Source organism: Rana temporaria, chromosome 4 (genome assembly GCF_905171775.1).
Source record: "Rana temporaria chromosome 4, aRanTem1.1, whole genome shotgun sequence".
In the NCBI taxonomy this organism is placed as follows: Eukaryota; Metazoa; Chordata; class Amphibia; order Anura; family Ranidae; genus Rana; species Rana temporaria.
The window spans coordinates 112734872-112754661 of NC_053492.1; the positions used below are offsets into that span (position 1 = coordinate 112734872).

At 42.0% G+C, this 19790-nt stretch overlaps 1 protein-coding gene across 1 annotated transcript in view; it reads right to left on the bottom strand.

The window, feature by feature from the left end:
• Positions 1-6948: 6948 nt before the first annotated feature.
• Positions 6949-19790, bottom strand: part of SHBG (sex hormone binding globulin) — a 62266-nt gene continuing 49424 nt past the window's right edge. The window contains exons 5-9 of the mRNA XM_040348800.1: positions 19545-19712; positions 15283-15448; positions 12214-12356; positions 10408-10633; positions 6949-7578 (exon numbers count right to left, since the gene is read on the bottom strand). Coding sequence (XP_040204734.1) covers positions 7448-7578; positions 10408-10633; positions 12214-12356; positions 15283-15448; positions 19545-19712 — 834 coding nt within the window. The 3' untranslated portion in view covers positions 6949-7447. The remainder of the gene's footprint in view (positions 7579-10407; positions 10634-12213; positions 12357-15282; positions 15449-19544; positions 19713-19790) is intronic.

Sequence of the window (19790 nt, forward strand, 5' to 3'; positions counted from 1 at the left end):
GTACAACTGAATAATCACAGAGGTTGTGGTAAAGTGGTAAAGTGCCGCTAATTTTAGCGTCGCCTTACCGCTGTTATAGCGGGGCTTTTTGGCCGCTACCGGAGTGCTTTTAACCCCTGCTAGCGGCCAAGGAAAGGGTCAATAGCGCCCGTGTAGCAGCACTGCCAACGCGCTTTGCAGGCGCTTCGGCAGTGCTGCGTATTCAGTTAAATGGGCAGGGGCAGTGGAGGAGCGGTGTATATACCACTCCCGCACTGCTCCAAAGATGCTGCTTGCAGGACTTTTTCCCGTCCTGCAAGCGCACCACTCAGGTGTGAAAGCACTTGGGCGGCTTAGGAGGCGCTTACATGTTCTATGTTTAGCGCAAAAACACCTGAAAACCCCCTTAATGTGAAAAGGGGTTTTAACCACTTAAAGTGGTTGTAAACCCACTTTTTCACTTTTACCTACAGGTAAGCCTATAATAAGGCTTACCTGTAGGTATAAAGAATATCTCCTAAACCTGTACGGTTTAGGAGATATTCCCCTCGCAATGCGGGTGGCGCATGCGCAGGGGGGAATCCACGGTGAAAGGACCGGCATCCGCCGGACCCTGACGATTTTAAATCTCCCGCGCGCACGCGCGGGAGTGACGTCATCGCCGCTCCAGCCAATCACAGCACTGGAGCGGCGATACCCAGAAGACACGCCGGAGCAAGATGACATCCTGCTCGGCGTGGACCAGGTAAGTGGTGTTCACCTCGTTCCGAGGTAAGTATTTCATAATCGGCTAGTATGCGGTGCATACTAGCCGATTATGCCTTTTGCCTTGCAGGTTTTAAAAAAAAAAAAAAAGTTTATGCGGTTTACAACCACTTTAAGCCCCGGACCATATTGCTGGTCAATGACCGGGCCACTTTTTGCGATTCGGCACTGCGTCGCTTTAACTGACAATTGCGTGGTCATGCAACGTGGCTTCCAAACAAAATTGGCATCCTTTTTTTCCCACAAATAGAGCTTTCTTTTGGTGGTATTTGATCACCTCTGTGGTTTTTAGTGCTATAAACAAAAATAGAGCGACAATTTTGAAAAAAAAATGATATTTTTTACTTTTTTCTATAATAAATATCCCCCAAAAATATATAAACGATTTTTTTCCTCAGTTTAGGCCGATACGTATTCTTCTACATATTTTTCATTAAAAAAAAATCGCAATAAGCGGTTATTGATTGGTTTGCGCGAAAGTTATAGCGTTTACAAAATAGGGGATAGTTTTATGGCATTTTTATTAATATATATTTTTTAATAGTAATGGCGGCGATCAGCGATTTTTATCGGTACTGCGACATTATGGCGGACACTTCGGACACTTTTGGCACATTTTTGGGACCATTAGCATTTTTATAGCGATCAGTGCTATAAAAATGCATTGATTACTATAAAAATGCCACTGGCAGGGAAGGGGTTAACACTAGGGGGCGCGGAAGGGGTTAATTATGTTCCCTGGGTGTGTTCTAACTGAAGGGGGGGTGGGACTGACATGGGGAAATGACTGATCGCTGTTCATACATTGTATGAACAGACGATAAGTAATTTCTCCCCCTGACAGGACCGGGAGCTGTATGTTGTGCTGTGTGTAACAAACGATCGCGGGGCGATCGTGGGTGCATGGCGGTGGTCACGCCCGCCAGGCATGCGCGTCAGAGGCGAGCGCGCCCCTATTGGCTGAACGGCGAGATGACGTATATCGACGTGATCTCGCCCAGCAGAGCCGACCTGCCGTCTTATTACTGCGGCGGCTGGTCGGCAAGCAGTTAATCAATATAATATTGCTTCACCACTTTTTGCCTTGATGTATCACCACTTTACTCCCGATAGCTCACCAGATGGTTTTGACCTCATTTTTTATATAAAAAATTGGTCAAACTGCACTTTTACTTGGGTTAATTTTTTAAATAGCTTACCTTTTATTCCTAGCGCTGGTCAGATATAATTGATAGGACTAAGGCTGTGCAAAATTAAAGATTAATTCCTCGATTAATCGTAAATTTTTTTGATCAATCTGAATTATTGTGATCGGTACTAGTGGTGCAACAGATCGTAAATTATCCGTGATCCAAGCGGTTCACCATATGCGGATCGGCACTCCACGTGATTCACGGAGCTCCACTGCTGCCTCGGCCATAGGAAAGGCCACGGCTTCAGCCTAGCTCCAGGAGCGGCGGTCATCTTGGTCCACCTGGCGACGGCCTAGGTGAGCCTAGAGTGGTGCGCTGATGTCATCACCCGGCCTCAACTGCTCGTGTTCGACCAGCTTCTCTGGTAAGACTAAGCAAGCACTAATCTTCCTATACAGTGGGGGAGATGTGGACCATATTACAGTGGGGAGTTGTCTGTGGATTACAGTAGGGAGATGTCTGTGAATTACAGTGGGGGGATGTCTGTGGATATTATAGTGGGGAGATGTCTGTGGATATTATAGTGGGGAGATGTCTGTGGATATTACAGTGGGGGAGATGTCTGTGGATATTACAGTGGGGGAGATGATTGTGGATATTACAATGGGGGAGATGATTGTGGATATTACTGTGGGAGATGATTGTGGATATTACTGTGTGGGAGATGATTGTGGATATTACAATGGGGGAGATGTCTGTGTATATTACAGTGGGGGAGATGTCTGTGTATATTACAGTGGGGGAGGTGATTGTGAATATTACAGTGGGGGAGATGTCTGTGAATATTACAGTGGGGGAGATGTCTGTGGATATTACAGTGGGGAGATGTCTGTGGATATTACAGTGGGGAGATGTCTGTGGATATTACAGTGGGGAGATGTCTGTGGATATTACAGTGGGGAGATGTCTGTGGATATTACAGTGGGGAGATGTCTGTGGATATTACAGTGGGGAGATGTCAGTGGATATTACAGTGGGGAGAAGTCAGTGGATATTACAGTGGGGGAGATGTCTGTGGATATTACAGTGGGGGAGATGTCTGTGGATATTACAGTGGGGGTGATTGTGAATATTACAGTGGGGGAGATTGTGGATATTACAGTGGGGGAGATTGTGGATATTACAGTGGGGAGATGTCTGTGGATATTACAGTGGGGGAGATGTCTGTGGATATTACAGAGGGGGAGATGTCTGTGGATATTACAGAGGGGGAGATGTCTGTGGATATTACAGTGGGGACTATATATGGCGGTGATCCGAAAAATGTATGTGCATTATAATAAATCGAAATTAGTCGATTAAAAAAAATCGAACACAAAAATTTTAATCAGTAACAGCCCTAGATAGGAGCAAAAAAACTTGACAGGGTTAAAAATAAAGTTTTGGTATTAGATACGTTTTATAGTAACCCTTTCAGCACAGGGTTACTTCTATGCAATAAAATGCCTAAAAAAAAGGCAACGTAAAGTACTTACCTTTCTAGCGGCCTGTGTTGTGAAACGCCTCTGCAAACATTCCACACGTCTGGCTTACCTACTACCCAGTCTCATTCTGTGGTTTCACCCGTCGTCTTGTATGTCACTACAAGACCTTCAAGCTGCCAGGAGAACCCATATTGTGCACCGAGGTAACAAGTATTCAACCCATCTGACCAGCTTTAGTGATAATGTTCCCTTGGATTTCTGTTATAGTAGCGGTGTTAATAGCTGTACTGTTATTTAAGGATTAAGTTGGATGTTGGTAGTAATGCTGGCATTGTTAATTTAGAGATAAGGCGCTAGGTGATAGTACCCTTACTTTGGGGACCAATCCGGATGGTGGTGGCAATCATGGTAATGTTAACTTGGGGACAAGGCTTAGTAGTGGTAATGGCTGTACGGTCACTTAAGGGTCAAGATAGGTGCTGGCAGTGATGCTAGTACTGTTACCAATCAAATTTCCAAGGTGATAGTACTTTTATCTTGGGGACCAGTCCAGGTGGTGGTGAGCAATGGTGGTACTGTTACCTTGGGAACCAAGCTGGTTTGTTGTACTATTGTTACCTTGGGGATCAGGCTTGGTGGTGAAGAGTGGGATGAGTGTATCATTGCCATGTTAATAGAACCTGCATAAGGGACTTCTACTTAACTTCCCAAATACATGCATATAACATGTATTTTTGTTAAAGCTCCTTCTGTAGTAGGTGGTCACAAAAAAAAAAAAAAAACACTTTACCCATATACACACAGCACAATATGCCATTTAACCATAGTTTTCTTTAAAAACAAACGTGTTTACTTTAATTTCAAATGCAGATCTAAACATGTTTTAGGGCCAGTTCACACCAGACGCAGGTCCGTACAGTTCCGTGCGTGTTTTTTTTTCTGCACAAAATGCATGCAATGAGCTAGATTCACATACCCTTTACGTTGGCGTATCTATTGATACGCCGCGTAAGTTGAAAGATGTGCCGTCGTATATGCGCGCTATTCAGGGAACTAGATACGCCTGAATTCCTACTTGATCCGACCGACGTAAGTCTTAGTACGCCGTCGTATCTAGGGTGCATATTTACGCTGGCCGCTAGGGGCGCTTCCGTAGATTCACGCATAGAATATGTAAATGAGCTAGATACGCCGATTCACGAACGTACTTGCGCCCTCTACGCCGTTTACGTAAGGCTTACGTTCGGCGTACAGTTATCCCTGCTATATGAGGCGCAGCCAATGTTAAGGTATGGACGTCGGAACAGCTGTCAAATTTTACGTAGTTTACGTATGTGGTACGTGAATGGGGCTGTGCGTAGATTACGTTCATGTCGAAAGCATTGAGCCGACTTTTCTTAGGGAGTATTTGCGACGTGATTCTGAGCATGCGTGCGCATGCGCCGTACGAACGGCCATTCATTTACATGGGGTCACGGCTAATTTACATGGAGCACGCCCCTACCTGCCTATTTTGAATTAGGCAGGCTTACGCCGGCCTATTTACACAACGCCGGTGCAACGTACGGCGCCAGATCTTTGTGAATACTGGTCTCGGCTCCCTGTTTTACATCGGCGTAGCGCATATGAGATGCGATACGCCGGCCAAAAGAAGCGCCGAGCTACCTGAATCTAGCTCATAGTGTTTTCCATGTATCCCAATGCCTCTAGTTGGCTCTAGTTCACAACACGCAGTCAGTTTCCGCACCGGAAACTGACCTGAAACTGAGTGCATGGCGCCAACTAGAGGCATTGGAATACATGGAAAACACTATGGGGTAGATTCACGTAGATCCGCGTATCTTTGCGGCGGCGTAACGTATCCGATTTACGTTACGCCTCCGCAACTTAGACGGGCAAGTGCTGTATTCTCAAAGCACTTGCTCCGTAAGTTGCGGCGGTGTAGCGTAAATCGGCCGGCGTAAGCCCGCCTAATTCAAATGTGGGACAGGGGGGCGTGTTTTATGCTCATGTTCTGTGACCCGACGTGATTGAAGTTTTTCCCGAACGGCGCATGCGCCGTCCGTGGAATTTCCCAGTGTGCATTGCTCCTAATACGCCGCAAGGACGTCATTGGTTTCGAAGTGAATGTAAATGACGTCCAGCCCCATTCACGGACGACTTATGCAAACGACGTAACTTTTTCAAATTTCGACGCGGGAACGATGGCCATACTTAACATTGGTACGCCGCACTTACGCCACCATATAGCAGGGGTAACTATACGCCGGTTAAAAGCATAACGTAAACGGCGTAACTGTACTGCGTCGGCCGGGCGTACGTTCGTGAATTTGCGTATCTAGCTCATTTACATATTTTGACGCGTAAATCAGCGTACACGCCCCTATAGGCCAGCGTAAATATGCAGTTACGATCCGACGGCGTAAGAGACTTACACCTGTCGGATCTAAGGGAAATCTATGCGTAACTGATTCTATGAATCAGGCGCATAGATACGACGGCGCAACTCAGAGATACGTCGTATCTCCACTGAGAAGCTGGCCCATTGCATGCATTTTTAGTGCAGAAAAAATGCACACAAAACTGTACGAAACTGCATTTGGCATGAACTGGCCCTTAATGCAGATTATCTGTAGACTACAATTTCTCTTGTTTCTTGTTTATATTCCATTATTTCTATTATTTTGGATATATAGGGTAATGCCAGTTAAAATGCACACATTTGTGTTTGAAATAACAAAGTATCCATTGAAAATATGGTAAAACTTATCAGAAAGGAAAGACAAAAAGAAAAGTGAAAGGAAAAGAAAAATAGAGGGAAACGGAGGAGGTCAAAAAAAGAAAGGAATGGGCATAGGGAATGCAGACTTGATTTAATTGTGAATAAATTAAGAATAAACCAATAATCTGTTTGTTGAATTCTGAATATTATCGCTTGTCCTCTCTCAAATCTTTTGGCTACCCAGATCACACAAATTTATAAAGTGAATTTAGTTTTTTTTTCAATATGGAAATCTCACACCTGTTTTATAATAATACCGTAAATATAATTCTAAAGAGCCAATATGTTGCTGCCCATTGTGCCCTAAGTGGTTGCATCCATGGCACACAAAATAAACACAATATTACACCACCTTTCTTATGATTGTATAATCAACATACAGTTTCTTGAAAAAAACACACATATTGGCTTAAAAATTTGTTTATTTGTCATCAAATTAGCCATCATGAAGGTAAAAGACTTCCATCTCTTCGATATATTTTAATGCTGATCAAATTTTACATATTTGAATATAGAAAATCGTACCAAAAGCTAGAAACAGTTGAGTATTTATAGATTCGTTCTACAATTAGTCATTACTAATACAATGTATTACATAGTACAATATTTATATTTAATCAGCTTTTTACTAACAATGATTGTGCAGTTTAGGTACAACGTACTGTTCGCTTATTTTATAATGACAGCATCCATTTTTTTTCCAAACAACATTAAGGATATTCACTAAGAATTAAAGTAGAACTATAGGCAAAACGTTTTTCTTTCATTTTAGATAGAGCAGGGGGATTTATTTTTTATTTTTTTGACAAATGTGTCCCAATGTGGAGATTTCCCTTTACTTCCTGTCCCATAGCCAAACAGGAAGTGAGAGGAAATTCCTACAAATTAAGGGATCACCAGAAGATTTCCCCAATATTACTTTTTTAAGGACAACCTAAATTTTTAAAAAAAAGTTTTGCCTTTAGTTATACTTTGAAAACAATATTAATCAATATAAGGCAGAAAAGGCATTGACTGATATGTGTGATCCAATGGCAATTGGAAGGGCCATTATTCTTGAACAAGCGCAATGCTCACTACAAATGAATCTGCTAATAAGGTAGATCCTAGATCCCCACTGGGAAACTTAAACTGTTCTTACTTTGTTTCACCATAAGGCCAGCCTAAAAAAAATGTGTGACCTAAACAACCTAAAACAAATCATTTTAACACTTTTTAGATATAAAAAACCTAAAGAAATCTTCAAAAGATTATTAAAAAAAATCTGGATATTGGGGGGCAAACATCATATTTTTGGGTCCCAACTATATTGCTATAGGACAACTGTGACTGCGGACATGAGGGTGCTTGTAATGGGCTGTATCCAGGTCTACGGCTGTTCCTTGCAGACTGATCTTCATGCACCCCGAAAAATGGTTTCCTTGTTCTGAATGTTCTGAAAAAGACATGGGAAATTACAAATTATAAACTGAAATCGGAAATTACAACTGTAACCTTGGATAGAATAAATTATGGGAAGTTTCAGTGATAAGACCTGCCCTCTGTCTCTTATAAAGGTTTCCCAAACAATTTTTAACCACTTCAATACTGGGCATTTTTCCCCCTTCCTGCCCAGGCCAAATTCAAGCTTTCAGCACTCCCACACTTTGAATGACAATTGAGCGGTCATGCAACACTGTACTCAAACAACATTTTTTTCATTTTGTTTGCACAAGTAGAGCTTTCTTTTACTGGTATTTAATCACCACTGTTTTTTATATTTTTTGCTAAATAAATAAAAAAAATACTGAAAATGTAAATCAAAAATTGTTGTTCTTCATTTTATTTTACAAATAAATAATTGTTCTTATTGAACAAGGCTTATAAACGCATTCTTACCCGTGGGCCTTGATGCGTATGACCATAGTGAGCAGGGAGGTTCTGATGTTCTTAATCTAGCTCCTTTTACTGGCCAGGATGCAGTGAATGACTTGCATTGCGCTACAGATGCAAACTGAATCGCCTCAAGGCACTTTTTGTGCTGGTGCAGTCATTGGGCCAATTTGGACAAATCCAATCAACCTACCAGCATGTCTTTGGAGTGTGGGAGGAAACTGGAAGAAACAGACACAGGGAGAACATGCAAACTCCAGACAGATGACCATGTTGCTGCTAGGTGAAAGTGCTAACCACTACACCACTGTGTTCTTTATAACTTTCAGACAGAGGAAATAATATACACTGAATTGGGTTATTTTTACCAAGGAAATGTAGCAGAATACATTTTGGGCTAAATTTATAGAGTCCACAAACTATGGTATATATCTGAAAATGTATCAATTCTGATGTACCGAAGGCCTAATTTTTTGATGCCCTAAAACAGGGATCCTCAAACTACGGCCCTCCAGCTGTTGCAGAACTACACATCCCATGAGGCATTGTAAAACTCTGACATTCACAGACATGACTAGGCATGATGGGAATTGTAGTTCCGGAACACCTGGAGGGCCGTAGTTTGAAGACCCCTGCCCTAAAATGTTAGGACTGTCCAAGGTATTTAGTAAGAGGCATGGTGTTTTTTTTTTTTTAAAGTTGTAATTTTTTGGGAAAAATTCTCATCTTTTTTTGTTGCATACTTCACCAGTGCAGTACAGCATCAGGTATACTGACAGTATGAACAAAATGATTTGGATGATGGGATGATGGGATGATGGGATGATGGGATGATGGATGTCAGCAGAGCTTTTACTCATTTACTAAGCTCTGGAGCAAGTGCACGTGCAGAATGCAATCTTTTTTTCCTTTAGTGAATCAACCCCTAAGTGTTCTTTTTACCAAGTGAAAATTAAAAAAACCCCACAAACTTTCGGTCATCACCGGAGCAAGGATACAGGGAAAATCTTTCAATGGGGACACTAGTGGCCATGTAATAACCTAGGATTCCTTGATTTTGAGGGTTTTACTCCCACTTTCTATTTTGCCTATGAGTCAGGAAGTGAAGGGAAATCTCCACTACAGGACACATATGTTAAAAATAAAACCAACAGGGGTAATAACCCTCCCTAACTCTATACAACATGAAAAAAAAAAGTTTCACAGTTGGTATAAATTGAAAATGATATTGACAAAACAGCAATGGTCACTATTTGGTCTACAGGCAAGTAGACATTGTGCAAGGTCCAACACCTCCCACTGTTTGGCAGCAAAAATGTCTTAAACAAAGTGCATCTAAACCAAAGAATGAAAATGTAATACATTGCAGTATACCAGTACTTAGATGTGGTAGCTGCATTGATTTTCTTATGTAGTGACCTAAAATCTCAAACAATGTTATTTTCTTTCCCAGCTATCCTTTGTGAACTACAAAAATAATCTTTCCCCCTATGTGATGGAAATGAGGAGAAGAAGAGTAGGTGTAATCCTAGGGTGACAACGCTGCTCCTCTAGCGAAACAGTATACAGGGACAATCATGCCAATTTTTGGACAACAGCCATACTTCTGTGATTTCATGTAGGTCCCTTTACATGGTTTCTTCTTATACTCACACTCTAGGGACATCAAATGTTCTTTCCCTCCTGTGACCCATGTGAATGAGTGGCTGTGCCTGGATGTGGACTTTCATGAGACTTTGCAGATAATTTTTTAACCATTCCTACACTGGTTGCGATTGGCTGCCTAGGTGAGTTTTGCCTAGCTCGCACTCTATTATTTATGTTTCATTCATTTTTTGATTATTAGTCATAAATACCCTTTGATAACTTTCTATTTAGTTATTTAGCCAATAAAAACTACAGTCTGATTTATTGTTTGAATGTTATAGATTTCAAACTAACTAACTTGTTGTTCCATCCGTTGTATGTTCCTTTGTGATTTTCAGCATAATCTGCATTAACATCGAAAGCTCCTGAAGAAGCTCACCCGAGCGAAACATGTAGAGCGATTTTACTGCAGCCTTGTATGCGTTTGACAAAAGTGTCATGTATTACATATGGATGGTTTTTAACCTGTGCTTGTTTTTTTTTACTTTTATAATAAAAATTGAAACCCCAAATGCTGTTACTGTATTCCTACCCAAATTAATTGGACACCGTCTAAAGTCCCAGGGTTTGTTACCCTTCTTCCCCCTTCTCTATACGGGATGTGGTGTTTGTATTTGAGTGTCTTTGTCCTAGCTTTGTAAATTACCCATATAATTATGTTTATACTTATGCACCATATATGGGAATGGAAGCTCACAGAGAACCCAGAAGTCAAACATCTAGGCACATGAGGGTTGTCATTTACCTGCCATGCCACCCACAGAAATGTATGCATTAGGATCCATCCATGCATCTTCCAAAGCTTTGAAATCAGCAGGTGGTATGTCCATAGAGGATGTTGCTTCCTCTGTTTTCAGCACAAGCTGATTTGCCTGTATCTGAATATCCACAGTGTGCCAGTCTTTAAGACAAATACCAGGTGGGAAGGTCATGGAATGTGCTAGTTTGTCCAGTAGAGAGGCTTCTAGTACCTGAGGATGAACAAGGGTCATTAAAAGAAGGCAGAAAATAAATATGTAATACTTTGGCAAATTAATAAAAGCCAGAGAAGTAAACGTTTTCAGATTTCTATTTAAAGGGGTTGTAAAGGTTCGTTTTTTATTTTCTAAATAGGTTCCTTTAACCCCTTCCATACAGGGCATTTTCACCCCCTTCCTGCCCAGACCAATTTTTAGTTTTCAGTGCTGTTGCACTTTGAATGACAATTGCGTGGTCATGCAACACTGTACCCAAACTAAATCTTTATGTTTTTTTCCCCCCACAAATAGAGCTTTAGTTTGGTGGTATTTGATCATCTCTGCGGTTTTTATTTTTTGCGCTATAAACAAAAGAAGAGCGACAATTTAAAAAAAAAACACAATATTTTTACTTTTTTATTTAATAAATATCACAATTTAAAAAAAAAAAAACTTTTTTTTCCTCAGTTTAGGCCGATACGTATTCTTCTACATATTTCTGGTATAAAAAAAAAAATTGCAATAATCGTATATTGATTGGTTTGCGCAAAAGTTATAGTGTCTACAAAATAGATGATAGATTTATGGCATTTTTATTTTATAATTTTTTTTACTAGTATTGGCGGCGATTTGCGATTTTTTTACTGTGACCGTGACATTGCGGCGAACACATCGGACACTTTTGACACATTTTTGGGACCATTCACATTTACACAGCGATTAATGCTATAAATATGCATTGATTACTATGTAAATGTGACTGGCAGGGAAGGGGTTAACCACTAGGGGGCGCTGAAGGGGTTAATATGTTCACTAAGGTGTGTTCTAACTGTAGGGGGGAGGGGACTCTCAAGGGGAGGAGACCGATGTGTGTTCCTCTGTACTGGGAACACACATTGGTCTCCTCACCGCTGACAGGAGGTTATTCTGTGTGTTTACACACACAGATCCACACTCCTGCCATGATTACCGGTAATCGCGGGTGCCCGGCGGCAATCGCGCCCGCCGGGCACCCACGCCGGGTCACGAGCGCTGCCGCTGGCACGCGCGTGCTATAGATCGCGGGGAACACAGGACATCATATGACGTCCACCCGGATCGGCGAGGGGTTCCTGCCGCCGTCATTTCCCTATGGCGCGGTATGGAAGGGGTTAAGCGAGTGCATTGTTGGTTCACTTAACTTTTCCTTCAATTTCCCTTGTAAATGTTTTTTTTTCTTTGTTTTCTTTGTCTGAATTTCTCACTTCCTGTTCCTCCTCAGTAAGGTGTTCAGTAAGCTGTTCTAAATGACTTTCCACCGCTCGGATAATGGTGGAAAGCTTACTGAGGAGAAACAGGAAGTGAGAAATTCAAACAAAGAAACATTTTTTTAGAAGGAAAATCGAAAGAAAAGGTAAGTGAACCAACAATGCACAAGCTTAAAGGAACCCATTTAGGAAAAAAAAGACGAACCTTTACAACCCCTTTAATTTCTACAGCTTAAAAAAAATCTGACATTTTCTGACTGTTTTCTGTATTGAGAAAAATTTTCCTTCCTGTTCTTTTACCCAGTTTTAGTAGTCAGCCCAATTGAAGCAGGTAAGTGTTGTTAATACCTGTTTCTGACCATCCAAGGTTATGGTCAATGCTGGGGTATTGCCTGCACCATATAAGGCAAAGAGGAGCCCACCATCTTCTAGGACTCGGAATGACAGTTGAACCAATAGTTGCCAGGGTCCATGTGTATGTAATGGGAATGCTATGAGGGACCCAGAAGAAATGATTACAGAACAATTTAGCAGAAAGACAGAATACACCAGATTAAACATGGAAATTTAAAGAACAGAACACAAGCCACTTAGCCTTATTGAACATTTTTGATACAAACAAAAAAATACATTTATTCATATAAATACAGCTATAAGGATCTTGAAGTTTCGGTATCCAGTTGTAATGTTTTTTATTTATTTATTAAGTAAAGTCCAAACCTTTTTTTCCATCAGAGTAGGGGAAGGGTATAAACCCAGTCAGGTTTTTTTGCGACCTGTGTCCCATTGTGGAGATTTCCCTTCACTTAAAGGGACACTAAAGGTTCGTGTTTTTTCACCTTAAAGCGGATCTCCGCCGGAAGAAAAATATAAAAAAAGCCAGCAGCTACATATACTGCAGCTGCTGACTTTTAATATTAGGACACTTACCTGTCCTGAGTGAGTGAGTGAGAAACTTGTAAAGCACAACACATGCAAACTGAATCGCCTCTGGGCGATGTGGAGTCCAGCAACGTCGGTAGCAGAAGACGAGCGATCGCTCGTCACTCTGCTGCCCCCACTGCCATCCTTGGTGAGGGAATCAAGAAATGAAGTGCTCCGGCTTCACTGCCCCTTTCCCTATGGCGTATGCGTGCATCGCGCAGCGCCATCCTCACTGGTCCCCGTTGTGTTCTGGGAGCCGAGTGCTTCCCAGAACACAGCGGGCGGGGGCGGGAAGTGACGCACTACCTGCAGAATCCCCGCAGTGAGGACTCCCGGAGGTGGATGCAAATACCTGTCTTGACAGGTATCTGCACCCCCCTGAAAGGTGTCAAATGTAACACCGGAGGGGGGAGGGTTCCAATGAGCAGAAGTTCCACTTTAGGGTGGAGCTCTGCTTTAATGCATCCTATGCATTAAGGTGAAAAAACATCCGACAATACCGCCCCCCCCCAGGACCCCACCGTTTTACTTACCTGAGCCTGTTTACCTGTTGCGCTCGCCCCCCAACGTCTTCTTCGCCGCTCAGCCTAGCTGTTGATTGGCTAGACTGGATGTATTGAAAGCAGCGTAGCCATTGGCTCGCGCTGCTGTCAATCACATCCAATGATGCGCCGGGGGCGAGGCCGAGTGATAACACGGCTGTATCACGGGAGCGCGCCCGCAAGAACTAACCACCATGTGAGAGAGTTTGCATGAAGGTGGTTAGTTCTTGCGGAGAAGAGCCGAGACAGCCACCGAGGGACCCCAGAAGACCAGGTTCAGGGCCACTCTGTGCAAAATGAGCTGCACAGTGGAGGTAAGTATAACATGTTTGTTATTTTAAAAAAAATAAAAAATTGCCTTTACAACCCCTTATCCACAACAGGATATGCAAGGAAATTCCTCTAAAGTGAGGGAATCCCTGGTGTCCCAACTGGACTATTTCCACTTAATTCCTGTCCCGGGGCCAACCCAGAACATGGGATTTTCTTTCACAATTGGTGATAGCGGTAAAACATGACAAATAGAGAGAGTTAATCTCCCTAATGGGACACAGGCAGCAGTACAAATCTGACAGGCGTTCTAATCCATCTCCACTTAGTCCAAAACAAAAAAAAGTTTGCGTTTTAGTTATACTTTAAGCCAGGCTTAATTGATTGTATAAAAATAGAAATATGGCAATGGTCTATTCTAAACCTTTTTTTTTTTAAGTGTAGGCAAAGTTGTCCTCCTATTCCTATTGACCTGTTTCTTAATATAGAGGTACCTCCACTTATGGATTTTGACATTTCCATTTAATCCATGAATTTTAAACATCCATGTAAATGTGTCAATCAAAATGATTGGGATTGCAAAACTGGGAAAATTGTCCCACTGTGCTACAGTCTGTGAAAAACAAGTTTGATTTGACCTTAATGTTACACAAAACCATCCATCATGAGAATTACCATTCCATTATGTTTTATAAAACTGTACTTTTGAGCTATCCTTGTGTTCACAAAGCATTGTTAAATATGTTTTGGATAAATATCTGGGGCAGCATGAAAGAAAAAATAACTGGAATTGTTTTTTCAAATATTTCCATTTTATTTCTAATTTAGAAATATAAATATATGAATCTGACTTTCCTACAAAATTCTATCTGTCCTTAAAAAATATATACTGTATATTACATTTAGAGTTGACTTTAAATGCAAAAAGGACATAGGACCCATTCACACTATGACATCACATTATCATGTAAAAAATCTACTTCTACTTCTGGCAGCATTTACTGCTACTTGGAGCTCCGGCTGAGAGATTTACTCCTACATCTTAGGCCTCGTACACACGACCGAGTTTCCCGGCAAAAACCAGCAAGAAACTTGCTGGGAGATATTTTTTTGCCGAGGAAACCGGTCGTGTGTACATTTTAGTCGAGGAAACTGTCGAGGAACTCGACGAGCCAAAAAGAGAGCATGTTCTCTATTTCATCGACGGGAATGGAGAAACTTGCCTTGTCGAGTTCCTCGACAACCTAACAAGGAACTCGACGAGGAAAACGATGTGTTTCGCCCGTGGAGTTCCTCGGTCGTGTGTACGAGGCTTCATCCTGCTGACAATGCTTTTCACCAGATAGTTGTATGCAGGTTGTTGTGTGATTCCATCAATTTCCTAGGACACCGCAGCTCACATGAACAACAAAACAAATATACCTGCTCCCCAGCACACTGTAATACAAATATATTGCCTTTGCAGTGCACTAGAAGCAATAAGTTAGATGCATTTTGAGTCCCTTGGATACACTTTGAAGATCTATTACCACAACAATCTGATGTGCCAAAAACTGCACAAGTATGGCTAGGCCTTCAAGCTTGTAGTAATCAGCAAAAATGTGCTGCTAACCTAAAGTTATGAAAGCTTGTGCTGTTGAAGGTCAATGTTAAGAAACACTGTAGAAAAAATATGACTTACAGCTAGGCTTGAAGATGGCATAACCTTGCGCAGGAAAGAAGGTGCCTCGCTCCTCATTTTCAAAGCACCGCCGGTTCTCATCTGTCTCCATTGCATCGTCTAGATTTTTTGTGCTCTTTTTTACCCAGGCCCAGTTTCTCATACATGCATCTAGAGCAGGATTCAACTAGGAGAACACAGTTCACATTACTAACATTGGCTGAAGAACATAAAGTATGACTGTTTTTTACACCGATGGCTCAGATTTAACATAGATCATTTTATTTTCAGAATGTGTTGCCATTAAAATGGAAATTACGTATTTCAAAGGTCATATCTGACATTGAAACCCTCCAAGTACTATATGTACACACCGATGTCATTAGACTTGAGTGCTTTTTCGTGAATGGTTTACCAATTTAGGCCCAGATTCTCGTAGGGGGGCTTAAATCTAAGCGGGCGTAGCGTACCGTAGTTACGCTACGCCTCCGCAACTTAGAGAGGCAAGTGCTGTATTCACAAAGCACTTGCGTCTAAAGTTACGGCGGCGTAGCGTAAATGTGCCGGCGTAAGCGCGCCTAAATCAAATGAGGAACAGGGGGGCGTGTTTTATGTAAATTAATCATATCCCCAAGTAAATGACGCTTTTTTCGAATGGCGCATGCTCAGTATCACGTCGAATTTTCAAATTAAATTATGCCCGCTCAATGCCTAGTCGACGTGAACGTAACTTACGTCCAGCCCCATTCACGGACGACTTACGCAAACGACGTAAAACACGACGCTGTTCGTACGTTTCCGACGTCCATACCAAACATGACTTACCCCTGCTTTAAGAGGGGTAACTTTACGCCGGCGTATGTCTTACGTAAACAACGTATCTTGCTACATCGGGCACAAGTACGTTTGTGAATTGGCATATCTAGCTCATTAGCATATTCAATGCGGAAATCTACGGAAGCGCCACCTAGTGGCAAGCGTAAATATGTACCCTAAGATACGACGGTGTAAGAGACTTACGCCGCTCGTATCTTAGCCGAATTTATGCGTAACTGATTCTAAGAATAAGCCGCATAGATACGACGGCTCTCATTCGGACTTACAACGGCGTACATGGCGCTACGCCGGCGTAAGTCATTTGAGAATCTGGGCCTTATTGTCTACCAGATCAGAAAACAGAGGCAAACAAACTTCCTGCATAGTCTTGTCTGGGCCAACACTCTAAGAAGGGTAAAGATAAAAAACAGTGACAGTGATAAATAATTGCATACACTACTAATGAATAAAGATATAAATAATCTCTAGAAAGTGATCTAAAAGTCCATATAAATGAGTATAAATACTCGGTATAGGCCACCACTTGTCGATTCAGTTGGTAAATGATAGAAGGGTGAACCTGAATATTGACACCACCAACACACGTCTACCGCCACCATATGATTTTCCTGCTTACCAGATGGCAAGCTATATGAAGCTTGTATGGTGATCTCACTCCGAGTCTGCATCAAACTCCAACTCCAAGGGTAAGCAGAGAAAACAGACTGGATAGGCTCAATTCACCGGGCAACCAAGGAAACAATCGTATACCCAAAGTTGGAAGAACACTCAAATTGTGTACATGTAAAGTGCAATTCAAACTAGGTATGAGGGTTTAATAAAGTTAAAAGATACACTTACAAAAATGAAGGGTAAAAACATTCATAAAATTGTTGTAAAGCCGTCCGGCATGCAGACACCCGTCCACTAGCGATGACGTCAGCGCGTCAACCTCCCGATGAACGTTTCGTCACAGATTAACATCAATATTGAGGTTCACCCTTCTATCATTTACCAACTGCATCGACAAGTGGTGGCCTATACCGAGTATTTATACTTATTTATATGGACTTTTAGATCACTTTCTAGAGATTATTTATATCTTTATTCATTAAGTGGTGTATGCAATTATTTATCACTGTCACTGTTTTTTATTTATTATTTTGAGCGCAGGAGCGCAGCTCCTCTTATTTACTATATTTACTCTAAGAAGGGACCAGATCTATTATTCAGGGACTGCAGTGATACATATGTGAGCAACAGTGAGGGGAGATCCTGTAGGGTCCTTTCTCTGCACTGCTGATTGTTTGGCCTAGTAGTGTTATTAAAGTGGAGTTCCACCCATTTTTTTATGTTTGTCTGTGCTGCATGCTCTAATCTCATAGTGTTCAGAATGGACAATTTTTATTTAATTTGTTGCTTGTAAATACCTTTATTTTGTAGTCCTTCATTACTTCCTCCTCCTTATTTGCCTAGGCTATTTGCAAGGGTTTCTGGGATAGGCATCATGTTTCCCAGTAGTCCTTGCAAACCTGACTGAAACCTATTACATTGCTTGTGCACTGAGCATGTGCGAGATATGCAAAGCTGAAATCCAGGAAGTCATACAGTCTGGCTTCATGATGCCCACACTTAAGATGGCCACGGTCTATTTCTAGATTATAAACCATTTAAATGCTGTGACAACCTAACAAAACAGACCTTAGTTTACAGACTAACTTTACTAGAATACATTAAGCTTGTGTATTACAGGGGTATTTATATTTAAAAAGTGAAATTGTGGGTGGAACTCCCCTTTAAAGGATCAAGTGCTTACAGAATAACCATGCAAGATTGCCCCTGGTATTTGCTGACTGCCTCATTACCATTTGAGGGATGTAATTTAAAGAACGCCAACAGAACTAAAAAGGTGCACTGTAAAATACACTGTGGGTCATTTATAGTCATCTGTTCCAAACTGATTTTGTTATGGCATTTATATATATATATATTAATATATATATATATATATATATATATATATATATATATATATATATATATATATATATATATTAGTATGTTTGGCATCATAGCATACGTACACAGCTTCCTATAATTATTTGGGAAATCTGTTGCAAAGTTTCCTTCCTTGAAATCCTTCTAGTAAATTCACTTGCCTCTGAATTAAAAGCAGCATGGTCAGTCTATAATATGCCGATGTTCAGTTGGTCATTATGGTGTACATAAACTTTATACCTCATGCATACTGGGCATGTAGGCCTGGTGCATGAGACTCTGGTGTTTCAGTGTGAGTGGAAGGCACAGGTGCACAGGGCTGGACTGGGACAAAAATTTGGCCCTGGACTTCATCCAGACTGGCCCACTTTGACAGGTCTCTCCCCTGGCGGCTGGACAACTCCCACACCCCCCCCCCGGCCACCCAAGCCCCCTCTCCCCCTTCACTAGCCACTAGCCGTTCTACTTTATTACAGTAGAAAGGCTGGAACTGGTACTCTCATAGGCAGTACCACTGGGGAAGCTAGACATTATTTCACCCGGTGCAAGGAATCAGTTCGGTGCCCCCCCTTAAGGGACAAGATTAGGCAGAAGTGAGAAACTCCCACGCCATAGCTGTTGAGTCTGCTGTCTGTCCCCTCCCCCATGCTCCTCCGTCGTCCCCCCTGCTCCTCTGGTCTTCCCCTTGCTTCTCTGTTCCCCCCAGGTGAGCGCTGCGGGAAGGGAGAGACAGAGGAGCGGAGGGGGGCAGCGGTCCGCTGTCACTGAAGCCGGCCCACTGAGCCATCGGCCCACCGGGAAACTCCCTGTAGTCCCAATGGCCAGTCCATCCCTGCAGGTGCACCATCCAGCCCTGCTGCCAGCGGCCTGTAAAACCCTATGAGGGGCTAAAAGCTGCTGCAGTTGGACAGTGCCCTGAGCAATACTAACATTTAGGGTAGTATGCACCCTGGGACAAATGCCTGGAACGTAGACTGTTTGCGTTCCAGGCATGCGCCCTCTGGGTGCTTACTGCCCTAAACATTTGTACTACTCAAACACTGTCCAGCCACAGCCACTGTCAGCCTCGAGTGTTGGAAGTGGGGTTGGATGGTGCGCCTGTGTCTTCCACCTGCACCTAACCGATGAAATTCAATGTACCTGCGCTAAACACTCAGTGTGCGTGAGACCTTAAACACTCAGAACAAACATAGCTATCGTTTTATACCTACTCTGACGTATGGTGTAGTCAGATTTTAGAAAAACATTGAATAGCTTATTTCGGAAGCTAAATGTGGGGTAGCCACATATGTGAGTACCTATTACATATCTTTATTCTGTGTTCTTAACAATAACCTCATTTCTAAAATATACCACATTGATAAAAAAAATCTGGAAACTTTTCATGTTTAGTGAACATTTCTTATTTAGCTAGCTTTATCATTAAATGTCTAGCTCAATGCTGTAGTCATGTCATGTGATAACAGTACCGGTCTGAGAAGTTGAATTTGGCCATTTTCTGGAAGGTCACCCAGGATAATGCCCAGATTAGCGTATTCTGAGATCACAGGCTCATTCTTTACATGATGAGTTAGCATGATAACAACCTCTCCGTTCACTCTTACATCTATGGTGTTAATCGAGCTGTCCACAGTGACCTGCAAGACATGTGAGTTCCATACAATAGTTCCATGTGAGTTAATAAAGGAACAAAAACATTTTCTGCTGACCAGATC